Genomic DNA, 27,444 nt, shown 5'->3' with positions numbered 1-27,444 from the left:
GGGATGGGGATGACGGGCCGTCACCTGGGCCCCCCCCCAGCCCAGAGCTTTCCTTACGTCCCTCAACGAGGCGGGGGGGCCAGGTGGGGTCTTTGGGATCCCTCCACCTCCGCTGGGGAAGGGGCAGCTCTGCCCCGTCGCCCAGTTTGGGGTGCAGCCCTGCAGCCCCGTGGGTGTGGGATGGCGGCGCTCTGTGCTTTCTCGCAGCCAAAGGAGGGACGGGGTGCGGGGGGAGGGTCCTCCGCTGCACCCGCATCCCCCTCCCCATAGGCAGGAGCCGCCCGTTGTGGCCTCTCTTATGGCTTATACACGGCTGGGGGATGCCGCGGGGCTGCAGGTGGGGGGCGGAGGGGAGGGGAGGGGAGGAGCGCGATTTAGGTGCTGCCCTCCTCGGCCGAGCGCGTGTCGGATTTGAGCTTGACGAACTCCTTGGCCACCTCGTCGTTGTTGCGCTGGGACAGGATGCGCAGCACGGTCAGCCCCGTGTCGTCCATGTGGATGCGGCGGCCGAGGGGCAGCCAGCAGGCGCAGCCCCCCCGCTGCAGGAGGTCGCGCAGCTGCAGCACGGCGATGCCCACCGTGCGGTCCTCGCGGGCGAAGCAGTAATCCTTCACGCACACCTGCAGCTCGTAGCACTCGGGACCCGTCTCTGTCCCCAGGTGCTGCGGGTTGGGGATGAGAGATGGGCGGCGCTGGCATGGAGGGGCTCTGGGACGGCGGTGCGGCCCCCCGCAAGTTGTAATTTTTCCCCGCTTCCTGCTGGTGTCCCCATGTTCCAATGTCCCCAGGATCCTGAGCTCCCCAGCATCCCAGCATCCCTGTGTCCCCACATCCGCGGTGACCGCACGTCTCCACTGTCCCCAAACCCCGGCATCCCCCTATCCCCAGTGTCCCATATCCCCAGCATCCCCATATCCCGATATCCCCAGCATCCCTACGTCTCCTGGTGTCCCCAGTGTCCCACGTCCCAAGCATCCCCATGTCTCCAGAGTCCCCACATCCCTAATGCCTCCACCTCCCAGCATCTGCATTGTCCCCGTGCCCCCAGGGGACCCCATGTCCTCAGCACCCCCACATCTCCAGCATCCCCGTGATACTGGGGGATAGAGTATCCCCTACATCCCCACTGTCCCCACCTCCCCAGTGTCCCTGTGTCCTCGATGTCCCTGTGCCCCCAGCATCCCCCCACATCCCCAGCCCTGCCCCCCACAGGTGCCACTCACAACTGGAAGCTCTCGTTGTACTTGGGGGCCCAGCTGTTGTTCTTGGACTTGGTGGCAAATTTCCTCTTCTTGTCACTCAGGTGGGGGCCGATGATGTTGACCTCAATGAAGGGCCGGAAGATGCCTGACGTCTGCCACTTCAGGTCATTGGCAGCCACCACTGTGCCAAGAGGGCGCGTGAGTTTGGCGGGGTGTCACCACCCCCCGGCCCCCCCTAGATCCCCCCATGCCCACCTTTCACAGTGACTTTGTGTTCGCCGGTGCCGGGGTGGGTGAAGAGCTCCACGTGGATGGACACCTCCCCAACGGGGTCCTCCACACCAGATCCTGCGTGGCCGAGGGGGCGGGGTGAGTGCCAGCCCTTGGTGCTGTCCCCTCTTGTCCCCTGTTGTCCCCTGCCCGCCTCCAAGCCCTCTGCAGTGGGGCAGGCGATGAGGGGACAGCGGGGGGTTCAGCACCGCGTGTGCCCCAATGTGACCCCATGGGGAGATGGGGGGCAGCCACCACTGGGGACAGCTGGGGCTGGCAGCAGGGACACTGCCGTCCCCTCCCCATCAGTGGGTCCCAAACCCCTTCCCCTCCTCACCCAAGAGTGCCTGAGGGGGATGGGGTGGGACCCCGATGGGGATGTGCTCAGTGTAACCCTGTGCCACCACCAAAGCTATGGGGCTGCCCCACAAAAAGGGGGAACTCGGTGACCTGCAACCCCCCCACGTCAAGCTGTGCATGCACCCATGGGTGAAGGAGGGTGGGGGGGCAACGCAGGCTCAGGACATTCAACAGGAGGAGGACGTCCCCACGTGTTCCAGCACGGCACAGGGGGGAGGGGGGGGCACAACCACACTCCATCCTCTGCCCCCACCCGGCACCCCGTCCCCATGGGCAGTGCCATGCTGAGCCAGAATGGAGTGATGGAGGGGGGGTCTGAGTGCAGGAGGCCAAGCAGGGGGTCAAGCAGACCCATCCCTCCCTCCCTCCCCCCCCCCCCAAAAAAAAAGCCTGAAGGTGTGCAGGAGGCCAAGCAGGGCCCACAGGGGAGGCTGTGCTCATTCCTCGAGGCAGTAATGGTCCTTATGGCAATAAGGTGGGGGGACATGGGTTGTGTGTGCCCCCCCCGCAGCAGCACCGGGGTGCCCTGAGCTCACAGCCCAGCCCCAAGCTGTGGGGATGGGGAAGGGGTCAATGCCCCCCAACTCCCCCCCACTTCAACCCAAAGCAGCCCTGTGAGGCTGGGGGAGGCACATCTCAGGGGAGAGGCAGAGGGGTGCTGGGGGTGAGCAGTGCACCTACCCTTCTCAGGATAAATCTCTTCACTAAGGGTAAACCTAACACCTTTTCCACCATGGACTATTGGGCAGGAGAGAGAGAAAGAGACGAGACACAGCACAGAGCGGACAGAGAGAGGAGGGAGACAGCGTGTGTGGGGGGGGGGGGGATAGCAAAAAAGAGGGGTGGGGGGAGGAACAGAAAGAGAGAGAAAGAGAGATCAGCACTGGCGGACGACACTGCGGCGACACGGAGCACCCAGGGGGGCTGGGGGGACCCACAGGACAGACGGACTGACGGACGTCCTGGTGTGGGGAGGGGGACGCACAGACAGACCTGGTGCTGGGGAGGGGGCACTGAGCTCCCCACGGCCCCATTCATCCACACAGCGCACAGCAGGGAGAGCCCACGCCATCCTCACACCCACGGCCCTACGGACCCCCACGCTCCAGCCCCACTGGGGGCACGGTTACGGGTTGGGGGGTGGGATGTTGGGGGGGGGGTGGGGGGGTCATACCTTGTGATGTCTGTGTCTGCACAAAGGTTTTGATGAGCAGGTCGGTGGCTTGGGTGTACAGGGACAGCGCGTAGCGCAGCGACTGCAGGTCGGGGCTCTTCTCCAGGAAGGTCTTCTTCAGCCCCACGCCGCCAGCGTGGAAGTATTGCTGTGGGGGGGGGGGAGTTGTGGGGCAGGGGGGGCTCAGCGTGGTGTTTCCACAGGGACAGTGCTGTCCCCATCCACCCCACAGTGCCCTCACCTTGATGGTGTCCAACGCCAGCTCCACCACCGCGCACTGCTTGGGGGTCAGGCTCTTGGCTTCCTCCCTCACCATGTGGTCCTGAGGGGGGCACAAAGGCTCAGAATGGGGACGTGTGGGGCTGTCACCTCACCCCACATTGAAAGGGGACCTCGGAGAGCCCACCTTCAGCTTGGAGAGCTGCCCCAGCTCCTTGGCCGCGTTGAAGATCATCTGCGTGCCCTGCAGAGAACGGAGAGAAGGGGATGGCGAGAGTGAGCGGCCAGGTTGTGTGTGTGGGGGGGTTGCAGTGCCTGGGGGCTCCAGGCCCCCAAACTCAGAGGGGCTCCTCTGAGCCCTTTGGGTATCCCCAGGAGCTGAGCACTCATGGCACAGCGACAGGGCTTGGGGACAGCAGGACAAGGTGACGCTTTGGCAGCGGTGACCCCACGTCCCTGCTCTGTGTCCCCCAGGAGTGGGGTTGGCACCTGGCACAGTTCCCCTGTGCTCCATGGTGCATTTGTGCCCCCCTAACCCCAACCCCAGGGGGTTCCAGACCCTGGGACACCCCCAGGGGACACCATGGCTGGGTGTCAGCAGTCCCCACAGTGCCCCACATTGTGCCGCCTCCACGTGTGGGGACACAAAGCCCCGCTGACACGACCCCGAGGAGTGCAGCCCCACAGCATGGGGTCACCCTACAAAAGCTGAGCTGCGGCTCCATTCCAGTGTGTCACGGGGCAGACTGGGGCAGAGCCATGACCACCAGCTCCCCCCCCCAGCACCAGCAATTCCAGTCCCCCCCCCAGCAACGAGAAACCCCACAAACCACCCCATACCTTTATTTCCTACTGCCCCCATTAACCCTTCGCGGCCCACTCCTGCCTCATTAACCCTTCTCTTGCTGGCCCTGTCCCCCCCATAGGGACGCAGCTGTCACTCAAACGGAGCCCAACGGGACACGGTACAGAGCGGGACCCCCCCACCCCACAGCACATGGGGCAAGGATGGGAGGAGACGAGCTGTGTCCTTACTTCAGTGTGACTGGGCAGCTTCACCCTGCTCTGGAAAAGAAGAGCAAGGGACAGTTACTGGGGGCCCCAGTGGTGAGCGTGCCAGGTCTTAGCCCTATGGAGTGGGCTCGCTGCCCCCCACCTGCGGGGCTGGGTGATGGAAGACTGCACTGAGGCAGTGTGGGGCAGGAGATGCTGTCCTCTACGGGTCACAGCATGGAGACATCGGGGCCAGGAGCCGTGGCAGTGCCAGCACGGCTCTTCGTGGCACTCGGCTTTGGGATATGAGCACTGCGTGGTGTGGGGAGCACCTGGATAGGGGGCGGGCCCCCACGGATGGGGGTCTGCATGGGGAACAGGGAGGTCTGGGGCTCAGTGAACTCTGCGGGGGGTGAGGTGAGAGATCCATGGGATCCCTGCAGCGCCCTGAACCCACCAAGCCCTGCACCCCCAGCAATGGGGTGGTTTGTGCCCTCCTGTCCCTGCACCCGGTGGGATGCCGCGCCGCGGGCCCCACACCTAACAGCCCACAAACCCACCCACGGGGTAAAGATGGCACAACCTCCCCTCCCCCACAACCAAACACAGACGTGGGGCACTGCCCCATCCCGCACAGCTCCGGAACAACACGGCACAGAGCCACACCACACCACGCCACATCCAGACAGCACGACAAGAGGAAGCACGGACAAACCCGGCGACCACGGGGCCAACAGGGCGGCCGCGGGGCGAGGACACACACGGAGCCCACGGGCTATTTACCTTCTCTGTCCCTTTGCCATGTTTTCTCAAGAGCGTGCCCTGTAGAAGCAATGTCAGAGGGTGAGCATTGGGGGACAGCGTGGGATGGGACGTGGAGGGGATGTGGGTAAAGCGAGGGATGCTCCTAAAGGATGGCTGGGGATGATGGGGACAGGTCCCCAGGGGGGTCGGTGGGACACCAGTCCCCGTGGGATGCTGGATGTTGCACCACTGGGGACTGGTACCCGTGGGGGTCAGTGGGACACCGTTCCCCACAGGATGCTGGGCCATTTGTTCCCCACTGGGATGTTGGATGTTGCACCAATGGGGAACTGGTGCCCATTCTGCAACGCTGGACCCATGGGGGTTGGTCCCTGTCGGGATGCTGAGCCAATGAAGAGCTGGTGGTGGTGACTGCGGGATGCCAGGCTCAGAGAGGGCTGGTCCCCATAGGATGCTGGGTTAGCAGGGAACTGGTCCCACTGGGGTGCTGGGCCTGATGAGCAACTGTTCCCTGCTGGGATGCTGGTTTAGTGGGACTCTATGGTCTCTATGGGATGCTGGATGTTGTACAGAGAGCTGATCTCAGCGTTGGGATGCTGGACCTGTGGGGGCCTGATTCCTGCTGGGAGGATGGGCTGATGAGCAACTGACCCCCACTGGGCTCATAGGGGACTGATTCCTGCTGGGATGCTGGCTCAGGGAGTGCCATGGGATATCAGGCTCGTAGAGGATCGGCCCCATGGATTGCTGGGTCAGTGGGGCACCGGTCTGTCTAGGACGCTGGGCTGATGGGCAACCGGTCCCAGTTGGAATGCTGGACTCGTGGAAGACTGATTCGTGCTGGGATGGAGGTGAGTGCAGGAATGGTCCCATGGGAGGCTGGGCCTGCTGGCCCCCACTGGGATGCTGGATATTGCACCAGTGGGGAGCTGATCCACCACACTGGGATGCTGGAACTGTGGGGATTGGTCCTCATTGGGATGCTGGGTCAGTGGGGGACGGATTCCTATTGGGATGCTGGGCCTGTAGAGGACTGGTCCCTGTGGGATGCCATGGGGCCACACGGGGGGCTGTGAGCAGCCTCTGGGAGGAGGAGCCTGGGGTCTGGGGGACCTCTGAATGAGGAGGGAGCATTAGAGGGAGTGGTTGTGTGGGGAGCTTGTGGGGGGTGGGGATGAGCAGCAGGGCTACCAGGAAGGGTTGTGACCTGAGGGGAAACTGAGGTATGGAGCAATGGGGGAGCAGGGGGACCTTGTGTCCTACAGAGACAGCCCCAGACAGAGCAGAGAGGACGGAAGGAAACCGCTGGGTCCAAGCCGTGCAAGGGACCAGAGCAGCGCCGATCCCACACCCTGCGCAGGGCAGAGCCTCGTGCCTCCTGCCAACCTCCTGGCCAACACCTCGTCTCCCAGCTGCTCCTCTCTGCAGGCAGGGAACGCCTCTGCCCTCAGCCCCCACTGTGCCCACAGCCCGGCCAGGCCCGATGGGGAAACTGAGGCACGCGGGGTGCAGAGCAGCCCTGCCCACCCAGATCCCACAGCCAGTGTCCCTGTCCCACCCCAAAACAGAGCAAGATGACGGGGTCAGCTCGGCTGTCCCCAAACACGTGGCGCTGCCCGCTGCCATCCCCTCTCCACGCTGACTCCAAATCCAGGCGCCCTGAATCCGTCCAACCCCAAATCCCCACTGGGGTCGGTGTCAAGCGGGCAGTGAGGGGACGGGCAGAGCACGGGCAGCCACACGGGACAGGAACCGGAGAGGCCAGGACCGACACACAGCGGACAGACAGACAGACAGACATGGAGCCGCCGTACTTACAATCATCTGCCATTGAGAGGCGAGCGGAGCAAGTGGAGAGAACAACCGTGACATGAGTGTCCCCATCAGATGTGAGGTGGTGTCAGACCCCTGCCCATCACATCATGGTCCTCCTGACCCCATCCCCCCCACCCCCAACTTCCCTGCTGCGGCAGGGACGCAGCCTCAGCCCCACACTTCCAAGGCTGGCAAACATCATCCCGCGGGGCGTCAAACCGTCTGCACGTCCCTGTCACCGCCCCATGGCACAGCGAGCGCTGCCACTGCCCCATGGCAGAGCTACGTGTGGTGGGATGGGGACAAGGACCGGGATGGGGGCAGAGCCAGCAGCACAGGCACACCACAGAGCCCCGCAGCCCTGCTGAGGTGGCTCCAGGTAGGAGCCCCATCCCAGCTCTGTGACAGTGACAAAACCCTGGGGTCACACAATTTGGGGGCATCCCCATCCCTGCCCAAGAACCCCACACTGCTGTGTGTGGGGAGGACAGACGCAGCACTGCGACACGGAGACTGCAGAAATCTTCTCTCCATGCAAGATCCATTGCTGGGCTTCACACCCATCCCTGTGTCACCCCATCCCTGTGTCACCCCATCCAAACGGTGCCAGACCCATGGCAAGGCCCCCTCTATCCCCAACACCTCCACATTCATTTTGGATGGAGGGAAGGATGGGAGGACATGGCTGGATGCTTCCTGATGCCACCATGGCAGGAAGGTGGCACTCCAACAACAGGGAACCAGATCCTACAGCCCTGGGATTGAGAGTCCCAAGCTCTGCTGACTGAGCTAGCCAGGCTCTAACACCAACACCAACTTTAACTCACCCTAGCTACCCAAAACCTAACCCTAACCTGAACCCTTAACTTCAGTCCCAACTTTAACTCTAACCAAACCCAAATCCTAGCCCCTAAGCCTAAATCTAACCCCTGATCCCAACCCTAACCCCAACCCCTGGATCCCAACTATCGCCCTAACTCCAGTGCTATCCCTAACCCCAATCCCAACCTAATCCCTGACCCTGACCCTTTACATCTCAGGTGGCCATCCCTTCCTCTGTCCTCTCCCCAGCCATGAGCTGGGGACACATCTGGGGAGGCCACCAACTCCTGTGCCCCATCACAGATCCAGCAGCGCCCTGTGTGGCCGCAGCTCCGTGTCCCCACCCCATCCCATCACTCACCGTCTGGTCGGTGAGCGGTGGCAGCACGATGGTTTTCTCCATGGTGTTCATCACCAGCTTCCAGAGCTCCTTCAGCACGCGCTTCAGCACCGTCTTCTCACAGATCTTGGCGAAGAGTGTCAGGCTGCAGGGTGGGAATGGGGTTGACAACCCTGCATGGCACCCCAGTGCCACCCCGTGCACAGCCAGCCCAACCCTATTGGCTTGGGGACACGGGGTCTGGAGGTCATGGCTGATGTTCCAACATGGCATCCCAACTCCATCCCATGCACACCAGCTCAATCCTACTGGTCTTCTGTGTTCCAAAGTCGGGGACTCAGGGTCTGGAGGTCATGGCTGATGTCCCAGCATGGAACCCCCATGTCACCTCATGCACGGCCACCCAACCCTACTGGTCCTCCCTGTTGGGGACGTGGGGGTCCCACTCACTTGCTGTCCAAGAGGTCCATGATGGGCTGCAGGACGTTGTCAGCATCCTGTGCCACGCTGCTGCAGGTGCTGGCGGGGACATTGCCGGTGCCCTTCACCTGGCTCAGGATGTCCCCCATCTGCTTAACGCATTCCTCGATGTGGGGCTGGAAGCTGAGGATGGCAGTGGCCAGGGGGGTCAGTTCTCCCCCATAGGACTCCCAGCACGGCCACGATCCTCAGATCCCATGCCCCCTCACCTGGTGGCAAACACTCGGCTCAACTCATCCAGGACGTTGTTGAGCTTCACCTGCAGCTCCTTTAGGATGTCACTGGCTTCTGTGTCCAGCTTGGGGGGGGGGGACAATTTGGGGCAGACATCAGATCCCCCTAGCCCAACGCTGGGGGTTCTCTGTGTGCCCCACATTCATCCCTGGGCAAGGTCTGGTGTGGTGCCATGGGATAACCCATGCAAAAATGAGGAACTGGGGACCGCTCCACGGAGAAAAGCTCCATCCCCTCCCCATGCCCCCCACCCTGACACCCCCACTACGCACCTCCTTCCCCCCCATGGCCTCAAACATCTTCTCCAGTTGGACGCGGAGCTGCTGGATGTTGTTCATCAGGATGCAGGGCTGTAGGGGCAGGATTTGGGGTCAGCACCAGTGCTCATGGTTGCAACGGCCCCACGGAGCCCCCCATCCCACACAGGGTCACTGCAGCCCCCATGGCACTGAGATATATTTTGTAGACATCCATCAGACAGCAAGACTGAGGATGTGGGTCATGGGGACCGCAGTGGAGCTAAGTGATAATCAAGTGACAGCCACCGCGTGGGGACAGCACGAGCAGAAGGGAGGTACATCACCACTTTCTCCTTCTCCTTGGAGCAGTATGAGGCAAAATCCTTGGAGATGATCTCGGCGTACTGCAGCAGCACGTTGCTGATGGTCTGCGCCCAGAGGAAGGAGGGAGAGAAGGAGATGTGAGTCCCACAGCGGCGATGGAACCCCAGGAGCACGGTGCAGTTGGGGAAGGAGTCGTGGTGGGGAAATGCCAAGCAGTGCAGTAGGGCGGGGGGCCTGAGGGTGTGAGACCCCTTCCAGGTGCCCACCTTGGCGAACCTCCGCATGTAGTGCCCGACAATCTGCGGGTCGGGGCACTCGAGTTTCTTGATGATCTCAAAGCTCTGGTTGAGCTGGGAGAAGACGTCCACCACGGAGCAGGAGAAGAGCGCGTGCTCCGACGTCTGCTGGAACTGTGGGGAGATCAGGGGGGCATTGGGGTGAGGGGCTCGTGGCCCCGTGCGCGCATACTGGGATGGCATCCCGTGCCCATTGGCCTCACCCCGTCCTTCTTGTCGCGCTCCAAAGCTCCGTGCAGGAAATCCCGCGACACCTCCTCATTCTCGTCCAACCATTGGATAACAAAGGGCTCAAACCATCTGCAACGGGTGCACGGTGAGAGCAGAGAGCGCGGGGGCACAGCATGGGTCTGTGTCACAGAATGCCCACCCCCCAGGAGCTGCACTCACGCAGGGTACTCCGGGACGCGGCTCTTGAAGGAGGGCAGCTCGGTGACGTACTCGTTGTACAGCCACTTCACCTTGAAGTGCAGGTTCATGTAGTCTGCGCTCTTGCACAGGCGGTGCTTGTCGTGCTCTGCGTGGGGAAAGCGAGAGCAGGGCGGTCTCATCCAGCCCCAAACCTCTGGGAGTTGGCGGGGGGGGGGGGTTGGGTGACTCCAGAAACGATGGGGAGAAGACGGGAGGGTGCTGAGGAGGGGTGAAAGGGGATGGCCGTGCTGTTGGACGTGGCGCTCACCCTCCATCGCGTACTTCATGTCCTGGGCAAAGAGGTTCCACATCACCTCGGCGCTGATCTTCCCCACATTCAGCTCCTGGGGGAACCTGGGGTGGGAAGGATCCCACGAAGGATTGGAGAGGTGAACTCCAACCTCTGTCCGTCGCATGCAGCTTGGAAGCCAACTCCAACATTTGCCCATCACACGGTTTATCGAGGCCAACCCCAACCTCTGTCCATCACACACAGCCTGGAGAACCAACCCCAACCTCCCCCCCACACGCCTCTGTTTTCTCATTGGTAGCATGGCTGTTACACCCCACGTCCAAACTCAACCCGATTGGCACGGCCTGACCCTGAGTGCCCCTTTTCCTGTTGATCGGCGATCAATTGCTTACTCACTGGTTCAGGCAGGGCGTGTAGGAGTTCTTGTCCTCCTCAATAATGGACACAATCAGGGTGATGAGCTTGGACCAGAAATCCAGGTTTTTGATGCTGGGCCCCTGTTCTTCGGGGGGCACCTCGCCTTTCTTGTTCTGGAGCAACAGGGATGCAGTGGGGGCTTCGGTTACCCATTGGTTTCCCACCGGTCACCCATTGGCCCCACTGAGGTCACCACTGAGGGGAGCACAGGGGAGCATTGCTGGGAGAAGGGAAGGAGAAGGGGTGGATTTGGGGCAGCAGTGGGGTCCCACGCACCGGGTCGGTCTGGTACTCGCGGCTGTAGAGCTCGTGGCAGTTGTTGAAGATGTATTCGTAGGTGGAGTTGAGGCATGCCTTCACGCAGTCCTTCACCACCTGGCTGGCTCGGGGTGGGCTCTGCAGCTCCTGGACCTGTGTGGGATGGCAGCAGGGCTGCAGCAGGGCCAGCAGCCCCCACCCCAAAGCTGCCGATGCAGGAGGAGAAAATACCTTCATCCGGAAAAAGGTGATGCTGGTCAGCAAGTCCACTGTGGACTTGAGGTCCTGCAGCCTCTCAGGACTGCTGGCAGGGAAGTTGTTCTGCCGGGGGGGGAGAGAAGAGTCACACGTTGGGGGGTGAGAGTGGACCCTACTGCCAGGGTGGGGAAACTGAGGCACAGCAGTGCCTTACCCGGTACATGGAGAGGTCGATGCGCAGCGAGTTGTGCAGCTGGTCAAGGAGTTTGACGAAGCGTTCTTTCTGCAGAGAGACGCCCCGGGGACGGGTGAACGGGGGGACGGAGGTGGGGGCCGCCCCCTCCCCGCTGCGCCCGTACCCCAACCCTCTCATTTCTGTCCTACTGTCCTGTCATCCTTCTGTCCTGACGTCCTGCTGGCCCTCCCACCTCCACCAGCCCTGTGGTTGGGGCAGCCCATGCTCTCTGGGGCTTGCTGGCATCTCTCGGTGGCTCCGAGGCACACGCGGTCCTGGCAGAGTGCGGATGGGGACCGCTTGGTGCAGGATGCATTCCTGCATCCCTTCAGCTCTCTCTGGAGCAGGATGGGGTACCCCTGCCCTCCCTGGGCTCGGAGCAGAGCATGGAGCGTGTTGTAGGATTGCTCCTCCCTGTGGTTCAGCCCCGAAGAGAGAAGAAAAAAAGAGCGTGGGGAGAGCAGTTTGGGGTGCTGCATTTCCAGCTTCGAGGTTGAGCTGTTTCAAGACAAACCAAGGGGGATCCTGGGAGTCAGATGCTCCTGGGGCTCCTTGGAGTCTGCCCAGGCTGCATGGATGGAACACCACGGGCCGATGGTTTCCTTTGGGGATAAGTGGCTTTAGGGCATAAATTCACCTCCCAACCATGGGGTGAAGGGATGCTGACCCACACTGGGCTGCAAACATGGCACCTGAGCCGGAGGCAAAGCAACTGCTTTGCCCCAAATGGAGAAGCACTTTGGGTGCAGCTATGCTGGGGGGGTTGGACACCCCCCTGTCGGCCGCACCAGGGCCGGGCTGTCCTGCAAACCTTCGGAGCCGCGCTCGGTCCCCGGCACCCAACGGCTGCAGCGCGCTTAAATCGGACCCGCCAGGTGCTCGGGGATAAAGCGGCGCGGCCGGGCACTTTAGGACCCAACCTTTAGGCTCTCTAAAAAAAGAGAAAGAAACAAAGTTTTTAAAACCCTCCACGTTAAGAGAAAAAGGTGTTGTTGCTGTTTTTTTTTCTTTCCTGTGGTCTCCTCCTGCCGCACGGCTCTCGCTACCCTTCGCCCTAACCGAGGCTGGGCTCCGACCCCATAGCGCCCGCACAGGGGGACGCAGGGGCAGCTGGGGTGGGAGCGCAGCCCCCTCCTCGCCCGTGTCCCCGTGGGTGCACCCATCCCCGGAGCAAACTCAGTGTGCCACCCATGGGTGCTGGCACAGCTGGGTGAGTTTGCGGCGGTTTGGGATCGCGCCCGGTGCGCATGGGGCCATGCTAAGCTCCCTCTTGGCACTGGCGTTGTGAGCTCCATTGCCACCCCAGCGATTGCACTTCAACCCAACCGGAGTAAGGTGAGCAATTTTCGACTTTCTCCAGCAGGAAATTTCCGTCCCATAATCCAAGAGAGGGATGAATTTTGGTGCCCAAACCCCACTGCCCCGTGCCGTCGGGTTGGGAGCTGCCTTGCACGGCCCCATTTGCCCCTTTTTTGCCCCCCACCCCCTCCCCAGAGAAGAGAGAAGAAGAAGGAAGGATTGTTTACGCACCATCGGACTTACCCCGAAATTGGAAGCGGCAAAGCGGTCGGAGGCAGAGACGTTGGTGGAGGCGGTGGTGTGGGCATAGTAAGCGTTGATGTTGGCCAGCAGGGTGCTCATCACTGCCGGCACCCCCGGGCACATGTATTTGGAGGACAGGCAAGCAAAGTGCCTGGGGGAAGAAGTGGGAGACGTGCTGCTTGTCTGGGGGGCACACATTGGGAATGGGGTGTTGGAGTAGGTGGGGATGTGCGCACACGTGCACCAAGGGCAAGGCCGGGATGCAAAGGGCAGCAGGGCAGCAAAGGACTCACGTCATGGCCTGGTAGATGGATTCCACCCCATAGCGCATGGCAAACTCATCCACGATCTCCTGTGCCGTCTCATCAAAGTAAACCTTCCAGGCGTCGTCCCCTTTGGCGTCGGGGATCTTCACCACGCCGTTGTTTTGTAAATCCGTCACGAAGTGGAAAAGGTTCTGGGGGCACAGACGAGGGTCCCGTTACAGCTCCGGGCTGGGGGGCAGCACGGTGCGGGTGATGGGGTCCACGTGGTGCTCACCTCGTGCAGACACGTGTACTGCACGTGGTAGGGGGCCACCTTCTCCTCGCCCTTGATCTCCACGCTGATGTGCAGCCGGATGGCTCCCGACACAGCCGACTTGTCCGTCCGCTTGTCTAGGGGGGCACCGAGAGCGTGAGACCCCCGGAGCAGCCCCAAAACCGCCCCGTTGCAGAGGGTCCAGGGCACAATGGGACCCCTCTCAGTGCCTCAGTTTCCCCATGATCCCAATAGGAAACGATGCTTTTGACGGCATCCCCCTCCCCTTCGCAGCAGGCTGAGGGTTGCGCCCCCAGCACGGCACTCACCCAGGTTGTACCAGACGTCCATCTCCCCGCTCAGTGTCCGCACCTCGATGATGGTTTGGCCCAGGAAGTCGTCGGACTCCCTCTTGAAGCGCTGCTTGACGCGGGATTTGATGTCATCATCCTCATCCCAGACACGGACTTTGATGCGGTCGGAGGAGTTATGGCACTCACTGCAGGGAGAGGGGGTGGGAGCAGGATGAGTGGGGAAAAGTGCCTCAGTTTGCCCCAAACCAGGGAGAGCCCCGTCTCCTATGGACCCCCGGCCTGACAGCTCCCTGCCACCCCACCACCCGACTTACAAATGGAAATTTTCCTCCCAGACTGGGTTGAGATTGCCATAGATGGTTTTAGTCCTTTTTTTTGTCTTTCCAACCTGGACGGTCACATAGGGGTCACTGGAGCCCGTCTTATCCTTTGCTTGCAGGCCCTGGGCACAAACCACTGCAGCAAGGCATGGCACAGTGTGGCACATACAGCCATCCACCCCAATCACATGTGGCACAGAGGAGAGAACAAACAAAGAGCCAAGTCAGCGCTGCAACCATGCTGAGGTCCCCACGCTGAGCACCCAATGTCCCCATGGCACCCCCTAAATCCTCTCTGCAGAATGAGGAGGCTGGGACGCACTGCGTCCTTGTGCATAGGGACGGTGACACCTCCAAGGACTGGAGCTGTTGCATCCCCCTCTCACCCCAAGTGCTGTAGCTTATAGGGGATGCAGTTGGGAGAGAGCTGTGCCCACAGGGATGTCCCACGATGGGAGCAGCAGGGATGCGGCGTCCCCACAGGGGTGACGTACCCGTGATGCTGATCTTGGCCGACCACTTGGAGGTGCCATCCAGGACGCTCTGCTTCACAGCCTTCATCTGCTGCGTGTGCGTGGTCTTGGTGACCCCAAACACCTCCTGGATCAGCTCGAAGATCTCCGGCTTGTTGCGCTCGCGGATCTTCATGCGGTCTTTCAGCACCATGATGATGTTCTGCGTGCGATCCTCAGCTCCGTGCTTGGAGCTCTTCTCCGCCGCCCCTGGGGGAGGGCAGCGACAGGTGGCACAGCGGGGACAGATCACAGAATCACCATAGACTCATAGAACGCCTTATTGGAGGGGACATCAAAGCCCATCCAGCTCAACCCCCTGCTGTGGGCTGGGTGCCCCCCACCAGATCAGGCTGCAATCACGTCTCCCCAGAGCCAAACACACCCAGCTCATCAGCTGCTCTCCACAGCAGAGGAGCTCCGCGCCCTGAGCATCCTCATGGCCCTCCCCCTCCCCCAGCTCCACGTCCCTCCTGCGCTGGTACTGCAGCTGGGGCCTCGCGAGGGCAGAGCAGAGGGAGCAGTCCCTTCTCTGCCCACTGCCCCCAATCCTGGAGAGCTTTACCCGACTCCCACATCTGTGCCGCTCACCCCAAGCACACGGCAGGACCCCACCTCCCACATCACTGCCGCCTCCCTCCGTGCCACCCCACAGCGGTCTGGGGTGGGGAAGCAGACGATCGCTTACTCTGCAGGCAGTCAGCGTTGAGCAGGTCCTGGCACTTCTCGTGGCACTTGACCCCGCACTCGGCGCAGCGCATGCCCTGCCGCGCGATGCCCCACAGCAGCCCCTCGCACTCATAGCAGTAGGTGGGGGTGGTGGCCGTCCACACCTCGAAGTTGTGGGGTGTGGTGCAGGAGATGGGGTACACTAAGGCTTGCAGGGTCTTCTTGTAAACATGGTTTTTCTGGGCGACGGGGGGAAGAGAGAGGGAGAAAAGCTCCTGAGTTAGAGTGGTGGCCACGTGGAAACTGCCATCCTGTCCCCGCTGACAGCCATCCCCATTGCTGCCATCCCAGCCTCTTTGACCACGACCCCATTGCTGACATCCCAACACCAATAATTGTGTCCCCATTGCTGCCATCCCAAACCTTTGGGCCATGACCCCGTTGTTGCCATCCTGACCCCACTGACCGTGCCCCCCACTGTTGCCATCCCAACCCCTTTGACTGCGTCCCCATTGCTGCCACCTCCCAGCACCTACCAGCTCCTCATTGTTCAAGGTGCTGGAGGCCAACGCGGATGTGATTCCCGCTTTCCTGGACTGGACCAAGGACTGTAGGAAAAAAAACAGAGTTCCCAGTCCAGCACAGCCCTTTCCATAAATCCGAGACCCCCTGAGACCCCTAACAGAGCACTCACCATTGCCTGCAGGCAGCCAGGGAGAGCAGGGAGCAAAAATCCATCATTAGGAGCTACGTCACAGCATAACCCCAACCCTAAACCTGCCACGGCCCACCCACAGATCCCCACCCACAGTGCCCACCCCACTGGCAACCACGACCCAACATCCCAAAACCCAGACACTGACACAGCACAGCAGAAGCATCAGCGGCCGCCCCAAGCGGGCTGGGGACGAGGACAGCACAGGGGGGCAGCAGGGCGGGATGGGGCAGAGCTGGGGACAGCATGGGGATGCCCTGGGGAGGGCACGAAGTGTGGGGAGAGGTGGTGAAGGGCACCTAATTGTGGGCACAAAGGGCGTTTGATTGCTGAAATTGGTGTCTTCAGTCACTGGGGAGGTGACAGTGTGGGGACATTGTGAGATAGGGGTTGGTTGAGGTCCCAGCGAGGGGATGGCACAGCCCATGGTGACAATGGGGCGGGAGCACAGGGTCCATAAGGGCAGCACTATGGCACCCGTGGCACCACCTGAGCTACGGGGTGGTGGGACAGGAAGGGACAGGGGACACGTCTGTGCTACGTGACACAGGCCAAGACGAGGACGCCGGATGCCTCAGTGTCAGGACCCTGCAGCTCCGTTAAAGGGAAGCACCCTTGGGTGGGCGGCGCCGTCCTCCTGGTCCAGGCCACCCCAAATCCACCTGCGACCCCCCAACCCACCCCGCCCCACCAGGAGCAGAGGTCCGGCAGCCCCCAAGGGCGCTCTCCCTTTAACCCCTTCGTCCCGCGCTCACCAGATCGCTGACTAGAGGGAGAGATTTGCGTCCGGGCTTAATGTCGGGCATGCTGTTAATGCAGCGCAGAAACCTTACAGCCGCCCCCCTACAGGCGGGGACGGCCAAGCCAGGTTGGAGGAGAGAGAACAGAGAACACAAGCCATGTTAGAGGCGGCAGCGGGGCGCGGGCGGCGCGGTCCAGCGGGAGCGAAGCCGGCGGCTGTAGGGCGCAAGGTGTTATAGGAGGAACCTCACCAAATCGCTAACTAAAGGGATGGGTTTTCGCTTGCGTATATCCGGCATGCTGTCTATAATGATCAGCCCGCCGCCAGGCCTGCAAGAGAGAGGAGAGTCAGAGGGGGAACGGGGAAACTGAGGCAGGGAGGGAACCCGGCGCTCCTGGGAGCAGCGCATCCGCCGGACGCTGTGGGGTGCTGGTGGAAAGATGCAGCTTTCCCCGTCGTATTGAGGTGTTTTCCCTTGGTGTTGCAGTGGGAAATGCGGTGAAAAGCAGCCCTTGGGAGTGGGCTCAGGGTTTCGGTGCAGAGTGGGGGCTGCTCAGGGGACTTGGGAGCCCCACGGCATCACTCGGGTGTAGCAGGAGGGTTGAGGGAGCTCTGTGTTCCTGACCCTCTCACCTCCTCGTCGTCCCCTCGGTGGCTGTTCTTGGGGACGTGGAGCAGTGCCTGGGGACATCTCCAAAGCACTGAGTGACCAGCATCCAGCCCCAAAATCTGCCATCCAACCCCATCCAGCCCCCAGACCCAGTATGCAAACCCCAAACTGGGTATCCAACCTGATAATCTGCCATCCAACCTGAAAGCCTGTCATCCAGACCCAAAATCTGGCCCCAACCCATGGAGGCCAGTCCCCCACGGCTCTTCCCAGCCCCCCAGAATGCCAATACTGCTGCCATAGAGACAGCCCCACGTTCCATAGGTACTCACCCGCCTTTGAACCAAAGCGATTTCGCTTCTCCATCGCCTTCCCCACGAGCCTGAAAAACATGGGGTGGGCATCACGGACACGGCACTCATCACCTGGGTGGTGGGCAAAAGCCTGGTCCTAAAAGCACGGGGCTAAAAAATGTCATCAAGTAGATACTGTGCAGGGAGAGAGGGAACAAACCGTCCCCAAAAGCTCGGTGTAGGATTCGGGTGGGATGGATGTGCAGAAGTGCAGGTTTGGGGAGCATCACTGGGAAGGCACAGCGGATCCAGGGGAGAATGCAGGGGTTGGGGTGTGTGTAGGGACCCCCAAAGGAATTCGGGGGGGAAAAAAGGAGGAAAAAGCCAATTGTTCCTCCCTTGTAGGGCAGTCCCTGCACACACGTGGGCACACGGGGAAGGCACACAACGGTTCCATCGGACATGCTTACCTACAGCCCTCCCCTGCGGGAAGGGGACACGCGGGCGCGAGGGCCATGGTGGTGGAGAACTGAAAAGTGAAGCGGTGGGGAGGGGAATCGCAGCCCCGGGGGGGCGAATCCAGAGCCAAAACAAAAAGAAAAGATGGAGGATGGAGTCTAAAAACAGAACAAAAAAGTGTCAGCGCAACGCAGGGATGGGGCGAGGGGCGGCACTGGCATGCACACACGTGGTCCTCAGCGTTCCATGCCCTTACGGGGCCATCAGCGGGGTCCCCGCTGCCCCCCAGGGTGTGGGTGTTTGTGGGGTGGGAAATGGGGGGCTCACCTCCTGTAGCTGCAGGCAGACTTTGTTGAAGGCTCGCAGCCAGTTGGCTTTGGCTCGTGCTTTGGGGTCCTGCACCTCCGCTTCCACCGGCTCCCTGCAGGGATATGGTGCACTCACTGCCTGCACCAGGCTGGGGTTTGGGCATGGTGAGGTGTGGGGATCCCTATGGGTTTTGAGGGAACGTGAACATGGGAAACACTGTTTTCTAGCTGGGAGAGCTCTGCAAAGGCAGCGGGTCTCAAGCAAAGGCAGAGGCTCCTCCTCTCCCTTGGTGAACCCTGACTTGGCACCCAAGGGAGATGGAAGGATCCAGCCTGGAGCAAAGTGACACTGGTGTGGAGACACGTGGATTACGGGTCTTCATCCTTTTTGGAATCACAGGCATGGAATCATGGAATCATGGAATCGTAGAATCATGGAATCACAGAGTCACAGAATCATGGAGTCATGAAATCACAAAGCCATAGAGCCATGGAATCATGGAATCACAGAGACATGGAGTAATGGAATCATGAAGTCATAGAGTCATGGAATCGTGGAATCATGGAATCATGGAGTCATAGAGTCATGAAATCATGGAATCATGGAATCATGGAATAATGGAATCAGAGTCATGGAATCATGGAGTCACAGAATCATGGAATCGTAATCAGAGTCATAGAATCATGGAATCTTGGAATCATGGAGTCATAGAGTCATGGAATCATGGAATCATGGAGTCATAGCGTCATGGAATCATGGAATCATGGAATCATGGAATCAGAGTCACAGAATTATGGAATTGTAATCAGAGTCATCAAATCATGGAATCTTGGAATCATGGAGTCATAGAGTCATGGAATTGTGGAGTCATAGAGCCATGGAATCACGAAGAGTAGAGCCATGGAATCATGGAATCATGGAATTGTGGAATCATTACCATGGAATCATAGAGTACTAGAATCAGAGTCATAGAATCACAGCCACAGAATCATGGAATCATAGTCATAGAATCATAGAATAATGGCAGCAGAGTTCTAGAGTCATGGAATCACAGAGTCATGGAGACAAAGAATCATAGAGTCATGGAATCGAGGAACCATGGAATCGTGGAGTCACAGAATCATGCAGTCACAGAGTCACAGAGTTATGGAAACACAGAATCAGAGTAACAGAGTCATAGAATCATGGAATTATAGAATCGTAGAATGACTTGGGTTGGAAGGGACATCAAATATCATCCAGTTCCTAGCCCATCTGCTGAGCCAGGCTGTCCTTCGAGCGTTTCCCACCAGCTGGGGCTAAGAGCACCTGCCCAGGGATGGCTTCCAGTTCTTTTCCTCCTCTCTTGCAAAATCCAGATGGGGAGGAAAAGGAGAGGAACACTTTGAACGCTTCGAACCTGCCAGGATCCCGCAGAGCGCAGCGTGACGCGGCAGTGGGAACGGTGCCCAGGTGAGTTCAGAAACCCTGCGGGACCTCAGCCCTGTTTGTGGGGGGCCTCAGAATGGGGCAACCATGGGGCTGCCCACAGAATGGGCGCTGCAGGCAGACCTGAACCGAGGGCCACCATCGAGCTGTGTCACCGGTCCACAGCGTCCCCAGGCACGCTTCAGGACAGATCCCCCTCCTACCTGTCATCCTGTTTTGGGGGCTCGGGTTCGGGTGCTGGCTCCTGCACGGGAGCTTCATCTTTCTGCACCTCTGGGGCCTCCTGTGGGGCAGATGTATCCTGCTCCTCCTTCCTCTCCTCCTTCCTCTCTTCCTTCCTCTCCTCTTTCCTCTCCTCTTTCCTTTCCTGCTGCTGTGGCTTCACCTGTGGGACCTGCTGCTGCTGCTGTGGTTTCTGTGGTGTGGGATAGGCGTCACGCTCAGGGGCTTCGTAGGCACCCGGCTCCCGCAGCTCTTCCTCCTCCTCCTCCTCTTCCTCCTTGGGGTAGCCCTCCTCATTCTCACTGTAGTCCTCATTGAACTCTTCCTCCTCCTCCTCCTCCTCCAGGTAGAGGTCATCATCCTCATCCTCCTCCCAGTGTGGCGAATCCTTGCGGTAGCTGACGGAGCTGTGGCAGGAGTGGTAGGAGTCGCCGTCCCTCTCGTCCAGCTCTGAGTCCCTCAGGCTCTCATTCTCGAAGTCCTCGCTCAGCTGGGAGCTGCCTTGGCTCAACTCGGCAGACGAGGCGTAGCGGCTGCTCCCCGTGGGGCTGTGGGGTGAGGGGACAAGGAGAAGGTTCCCGTGGGTCCGCGTCGTGGCACCGCCTGCCCCACGTCCCCTCAATCCCAAGGGGGTGGGGGAGGCGGTGTGGGGGGGGCTCCCACAGGACTGGGTGGGCACTGGGCTCCTTGTACCGGCAGATGAAAACACAGACCCCAGCTTGGGTGCTGGGGAGGTTCCTTCCTGACTGTCCCCTCAGCTTGCCCCCGCCATGGGTTGGGCACAGCGTGGCCGTGTGGCATACAAAGCCAGATCCAGACTCCTGCCCTCCGTCCTCCAAATCTGGCCCCTCACCCCATACCTGATGGCCTGGTGCTCCTGCACCTGTCGTAAGCACCCCAAATCCATAGGCACCACCCCTCTAAGTGTGGGCACCACCCCATCTCCAAGTGCCCTCCTTTCCGTGGACATCTCACCAAGAGCACCCCTTCTCCAAGGGTACCCCCTCTTATGGTGCACCCCCTCTTCTGTGGACACCCCCTCCTTCCTCTCCGAGGGCATCTCCTCTCCTAAAGCATCCTCTCTCCATGGGCACCCCCTCTCCAAAGGTACCCCCTTTGTATGGACCAATCATTCCCTTGCTCTGGGGACCTCCCTTTGCTCTTTCTATGGGGCCAGAGCCTTCTCACCACCCCCTCCCCGCTGCCCCCTACACTCACTGCTACCTGCACCCACGGGTGCAGTTGGGCAGAGGGACTCCATGCACCCCAAGCGCTCCTGGGGGTGAGGTGTCCCGGTGGCCGTGTGGCTCTGGGGACTCACATAAGCACACATGCAGACAGGACAGGGACAGGGACATGCCTAGGAAGAGGCCGACACCATGTCTCCAGCCAGGGCTCGGTGTGGGCGAGGGGGGGCACGGAGAGGGAATGGGGGAAGCAGGGGATGAGGCTGGGAAGGGATGCTGGGGACACCAAGGGGTGCAGGCATCATCCAGGCTCCTTGAGGAGGGGGCTTGGGGAAGGGGGTGCAGGAGACATGAGTCATGCCTGGCCTGATCCTGGCCCTTGGGGTCTCAAACGGCTGCAGGGAAAGCTCTAGTGCGCAAAGTGACCGGGGACGCAGTCGGCGTTGGCACGAAGGGGGGCAAGTGGCACCACGACTCGTGCTCACCCCCACCGCCAGCTCCAGGAAGAGCAGCAAAAAGGGGCAAAACCCAAAACCCTCCGAACTTCCTCACGCCTCTCCCGCTCTGCGGGGCGAAGCCTCCCTTGCCGGGACTGGTGTTGGCCTCACCGCGGCTGCAAGGAGCGAGCACAGCACTGTGCGAGGACGGCACACGGCACACAACGAGGTAACGACCCACCTATCCGATAGGTCTAGGGACCGCCTGCTCTCAAGGGAAGGCTGGCGGCTGGTCCGCCTGCTGGACCCCGAAGCGGACTCAGCGTCGCTGCGCCCGTTTGGGGCAGAATCTACGCTACCGTAGCGTCTGCCGGGGAGGAGAGGAAGAGGAAGAGGATGGTCAGAGAGGTCCCACCACCGCCCGTCACCGCGCCGTCAGCTGGGGATGTTGCCTTGGGGGGCTGCGCTGTGTGCTGTGACCTCAGGGCTCGTCCCCTCCTGCGCTACGGCCACGTTGGGGTTTGGGGTCAGCGGTGGGGGTGGAGAGGGGGGGTTTGAGCCCACAGAGCTTGGAAACTCCTCCATCCATCTCCAGCAATGAGGAGAGGCTCAGGGCTGGCACCCTCCTCTTCCTCACCTCTCCGCCAAGCGCGATTTCCCCCGCTGCCACCCCGCTGACCTCGGGGAGGGAGCAGCGGGCGCTGGGGGGGGGGTTGCTGGCTACCAGGGCTACCTGACGGGCCGCTGGTCTGAGTAGTCCATCTCGTAGCTCTGCATGGAGTCGGTGTAGGAGTCGCGGGAGCTCTGCTGCTGGTGCCTCATGGGGTATTGGTGCACCGAGGCGTTGGGCTGCGAGGTGGTGTAGTAGGGTGGGGGGATGCTGTTGCTGGTCTCGCTGCGGTAATCGCTGTCCCGGTCATCCACCGTGCTGTCGGGATCATCGTCTGCAAGGGGGTGCCGTGAGCGGGATGGGAAACCCCAAAGCCACCCCTGGTGCGTCCCCATATGTGTGGGAGGAGGTAGGGATACTCACTCTGCTGCTCTCCCCAGCCGAAATAATTCCAGTTGCCTACAAAGAAAAGGGGCAGAGGGGGGTCAGGGTGGCGGTGGGGCAGCACCAGGAGCTGCTCCTCCCCGGTGTGGTGGCACTGGGATGGGCTGGGGACGGTGCCCGGCAGTGCTCACGATGGCACCAAGCTGCGCTGCGCACTTACAGCACTGGGAGCCGTGCACGGGCAGTGGCTTCTCCTGCTCCTCCTGGAAGGCGTACTGGGGGGGGACAAAGACATGAGGGCTGACTGCAGCCCCCCCAGCCCTGCCCAGCCCCTGTGCTGGGACCCCCCCCCCTTACATCATCCTGGTCCCGCATGGCGTTGAGCTGCTCCAGCTTCTTTGCCCAATACCTCGCCTCCTCCTCGGGGATGTCTGGAAGGAGAGAAACCCCCATAGGTGCACAGAACAGCCCCGGAGCACGGGGTTGGGGTGAGGAGGGGGCACCCACCCAACGGCAGCTCAAAGCGGGTGTCCAGGAGGATGCGGTGGAAGGTGGGGTCCTTAGTGCCTGAAATCTCATTGTCAGTCATAATGACCTGCGAGTCGAGGGTCAGCCATTCCCCAGGGCCCTCCTGTGGGAAAGGGGGCTCAGGGGGGGCACCAGGACACCCCAGCACCCGAGCGAGCCAAGCCTTCCACTGTGGGGTGTCACTGCAGAGCTAGTGAGCACCCCAAATCAAGGAGTTCCCCCCCATGCAGAGATGGGGAAGCCACCCAGGGGGATGTGCCCATGTGCCCATGTCCCTTGGGGTGTAACTCTGGGGGGGTCCTACCTCGTTGGACTGCGGATGGTGCGCAATGGGATCCACACCGTCCCCACCATGGTGTCCCAAATCAGGCCCTTGTTCCACACCTCCACTGTCAGGCCCAGGTCCAGGCGGTTGATCTCACTATGAGATGGGGGAGAAATTGGGGTCACCCCCTCCCCATCTGCCCCTCCGTCCCCCAGGGCTCAGCTGGGCTGCGGTCAGAGGAGAAGCAGGGGTGGGGGACCCTGAGGATGAAGGGAGCAGTGGGGTGGGGGGATCCCGGGGTCCACAGGTGGATGATGCAAGGAGAAGCATGAGGTCCCTATGGGGTACAGGGAACAGTGGGGCAGGGGTCCCTGTTGGGGTGGGGGCACTCACAACATGAAGTCCTGCTCCCAGGCAGGCAGGTTGCCCCGCACTGCGATGGTGGTACTTTTGACATTCTGCACCTTCAGCGTCACATAGGTGTTGAACTTCTCTGCGGGAGCAAAGCAGAGGGTGAAGGGACCACCCCGTGCCCCCCCCCCAACCCTCCCCCGGCTGTGACCCCCCACGGTCCTACCAGGGAACCCCTATCACTCTCCCCCCCACCCCACACAATCCTGGTGATGTCCCCAAGTAAGATGAGCTTGGGGTCTCTTTGCCCCCCCCCCCAGCCCCCGATGCCCACTCACCTTGAGGGCCGTCAAATTTGGCCTTTTTAACTGTAGGGACACAGAGAGAGAATGAGAGGATCAGCTCATTGGGGGCTGAGGCTCCCCCCAGGGTACCAAAAGGTGGGGAGACCCCACGTGTGACCCCTCCCACCAGTAAACCCCAAATAACCCAAGACAGGCGATTCCCACCCAAAACGAACAGCTTTCCCCTGTTTGTAGGGCTTCACCCCCTCCCTCTGCCCCCTCTTTCAGATTTGGATCCACATGGGGAAATGGACCCCGTTTGGAGGATGGGGTGGATGCAATATCACAGGGCAGTGCGCCCCTCCCCCCCCTCCAACACCCCCAATGCATCCCTTGCACTGGGGCCGGTCCCACTCAGCACCCCCACAGCAAAGGGGGGAACCCCACAGGGGTTGGGGCGATTTAGGGCGGTTGTGTGCCTGCATTGGGGTGGAGGAGGCAGCAGCGCGCCGCAGGCTGAGCACCAACACGGGGTCCCCATCGGTGTCCCCAGAGCTGACAGAAGGGGATGAGATGGGCAGGGATGACACAGCACCTGCAGAACGGGGGAATGACCGCCGATGCCAGTGGAAGGGGGGGGGGGGGGGGGAACGGGAGGAGGGGGGGGGACCAACGTGACCGAGGAGGGATGAAAATAGCCCTGGCGATAGCAAAAGGGAATTTGATTTCGGCGACGTGCCGGCACCGCAGGGGACACGTGCCTGAGGGGGACGTGGCACAGGGAGAGACCAAGGCAGCGGATGTGGCACAACGTGGCGCACGCAGCCTGGGGAGGGGGGGCGGGAGGAGGGGGGGCACACTCGACTAGGGAAATAATTGGGATCCCCGTTGGGGATCTCGCTGGGGTGCTGCATCCGCCATCCGCCCTCCATCATCCGCTGCCTCTGAACCGGGAGAGCAGAGGAAGGAAAAGCTCCAAAAATACCCGGTGGGAACGAACCATCGCCCGGGGAACGCGCGGCTCTGCTGGCTGTCATCTGCGCTTGGAGGCGTCCTGCTGCCACCATCTGCGGCTGCATGGCCCCCCCACGTGTCCCCAAAGGCACCCCGGGGGGGCTCCGCTTGGGGCGTGCAGCTTGGGAGCATTTGGCACCAGGGAGGGGATGGTGGGACCCCGAGTGGGAGATGGGGACCCCTGGAGTGGGGTCAGACCTGGGGGTGTGTTTGTCAGTGGGGAAGCTGAGGCAGGAGGCAGGGAATGGGTGGGCAATGGTTTGGACACCAGGCTGGGCCCATCTGTTTGCTCCATCCCACTGTCTGTCTATCCAATCGCTCATCCCTCTGTCTGTCCATCCCTCTGTCTGTCTGTCCATTCAACTTTCTGCCGGTGTGTCCACCCACCCACCCAGCCCTCTGTCCATCCGCACAACCGTCCATCCATCCCTCCATCCATCTGTCAGTCTCTCCACCCATCCACCCATCCATCCATCCATCCATCCATCCATCCATCCATCCATCCGTCCATCCATCCGTCCATCCATCCGTCCATCTGTCCATCCACCCATCCCTCTGCCCGCCCGTTCACTCACTGTCAGCCCATCCATCCACCCGATGTCCATCCACCTGTCCATCTGTCCCTCTGTCCATCCACCCCCCCCCCCATCTCCCTCTCACATCTGGTCCCCCTGCCATCCATCTGTCCATCTGTCTCCCCACCCTTCTGTCTGTCTGTCTTTCCATCTGTGGACACCACCCTGCTCCCCTTTGGTGACTGTCACCAGGTCAAACCCGCCCCCCACCCCCCAACCCTTGGGTGCTGTGGGTGATTTGGTCCCTTGGGAAGGGCAAGGGACCCCTGTGGGGGGGGCGAGGGGGGGAGCACAGCCACGTGGGGACGTGGCACTTCCACCACCCAGGGCCCCAGAAATAGGGGTGACCACAAATCACAGTGCGGGGGATGCCACTTGTCACTCTCCTCCCCATAGATGTCACCAGCCCTGATTGGCACTGGGAGGGAATCCCAGACTCTGTGTGTCGTCCCCCCCCCCCCTTCCCAGTTCCTCCCAGTTTGGGTGAGTGGTTACTCCCAATTAGGCCCCCATCAGCACCTAACCCTAATCCAGGTCCCCCACCCCCCCGGCATCACTGGGCTCATTGCCCACTCTGCAGTGGCGCGTGGGGAATGAGAGGGAATTAGGGGCAGGGGGGGACATGGGGAGAGAAGGGGCTGGGGTGTAAGTGGGGGTGGGGGGCTTGTGGGGGAATTGGGGCTTTAGGGGTAGATAATGGGATTTGAGGATGGACGGGGGCTGCTTGGGGTGGGATGTTGGGGGGGTGGGGATAGGTGGGAGGTTGGGGGTGTGGGGCTGGGAACGTGGGGAAGGGTTAATTGGGAAGGTGTAATAGTGCAATTAGGACGAGGGATGGGGGTGTTGTTGGGGTGTTTGGGGGATGTTTGGGGAAAGATGGGGGGATTTGGGGATGGATGGGGTGTGTGGGGTGGGAGCGTTGGGAATGGGAGGGAGGATAAGGGGGGGCGAGGTGGGGGGTGAGTGGGGGGCGTGGGGATGGGGAATGGGGGAATGGGGGGGTCCGTGTGTGGGGTGTGGGGGGTGGTTGGGAGGATGGATACGGGGTGGGGGGGTGAGGATGTGAGGTGGGGGTGGGGCGGAATAGTGGGGGAGCCGCTTGATGTGGGGATACCCACGGGGATGGGGCTGTCGTGGGGTGGGGGGGGCGCACATTTAGGATCACATTTAGGGCTCACCCCCCCCCCCCTTCCCAGCACCGACACCGAACCGCAGCACCCCCACATCGCGCCAGGGCGCGGCCCCCCCAAAGCCCCCAAACCCTTCCCCCTCCCCCCCCAAGTCCCACTCCATTCACAACCCCCCCCATTTTTATGAATGGAGCAGCTCCTTCTTCCCCACGGGGGAAAAAAAAAAAAAAAAAAATTAAAAAAAATCACCAATCTCCTCCACCGGGAGGGGGGTGATGGTGGGGGGGGGGGGGGGGCCCAGCGGGTCTCCTTGCCGTGTGTGTCTGTGTGTCTGCGTCCCCCCCCCCCCCCCACCCCCCCCAATTTTGCCGTACCTCCGACGCACAGCAGCGACATGATCTCCCCAAAGCTCCGCACGGAGCGCGTCCCGCCCCGGCGCTATGGGGCGGCCATTTCCTTCAGCACCACGGACAGCGCCCGTGACGTCAGTACCCCCCCCCACCCCTCCGCCCCCCCCCCCACCGCCCGCCCCCCGGGGCTTAAAGAGACCGAAATTGGGGGGGGGGGGGGGTTTAGGGGTTATAATGAGGGGTGTGGGGTTTTTTTTTCCTTGCTTCGTTTTGGTTTTGGGTTTTTTTTTTTGGTCTTTGTTTGTTTAAAAGGGGGGGGGGGGGATTTGGCTTGGGGATTGATGGGATGGGGGGGGGGTAGAAGTGAGGT

At 61.3% G+C, this 27,444-nt stretch overlaps 1 protein-coding gene across 1 annotated transcript; it reads right to left on the bottom strand.

Annotated features, from left to right (window-relative positions):
• Positions 1-374: 374 nt before the first annotated feature.
• Positions 375-27,120, bottom strand: LOC306955442 (protein unc-13 homolog A-like; the record flags this gene model as incomplete). Its single annotated transcript, XM_079546737.1, is given in 46 exon segments — positions 375-658; positions 661-662; positions 1,224-1,383; positions 1,458-1,550; positions 2,514-2,570; positions 3,007-3,154; positions 3,248-3,328; positions 3,413-3,469; positions 4,261-4,290; positions 5,002-5,040; positions 7,982-8,105; positions 8,411-8,563; positions 8,650-8,738; positions 8,947-9,024; positions 9,258-9,341; positions 9,504-9,647; positions 9,737-9,833; positions 9,924-10,050; positions 10,213-10,298; positions 10,594-10,727; positions 10,891-11,025; positions 11,104-11,193; positions 11,285-11,353; positions 12,836-12,998; positions 13,141-13,304; positions 13,388-13,503; positions 13,696-13,865; positions 13,995-14,136; positions 14,495-14,722; positions 15,201-15,420; positions 15,718-15,789; positions 16,652-16,739; positions 17,581-17,630; positions 18,328-18,421; positions 19,941-20,507; positions 21,825-21,950; positions 22,317-22,527; positions 22,617-22,652; positions 22,798-22,852; positions 22,935-23,008; positions 23,085-23,208; positions 23,410-23,423; positions 23,426-23,526; positions 23,764-23,863; positions 24,060-24,089; positions 27,099-27,120. Coding segments are annotated over 46 exon segments (5,328 nt in total).
• Positions 27,121-27,444: the final 324 nt, after the last annotated feature.

This window comes from Tetrao urogallus, assembly GCF_951394365.1.
Source record: "Tetrao urogallus genome assembly, chromosome: 25".
Lineage (NCBI taxonomy): Eukaryota > Metazoa > Chordata > Aves > Galliformes > Phasianidae > Tetrao > Tetrao urogallus.
The sequence above is the reverse complement of the archived record's forward strand: the minus strand, read 5'-3'. Positions and strand labels throughout refer to the sequence as shown.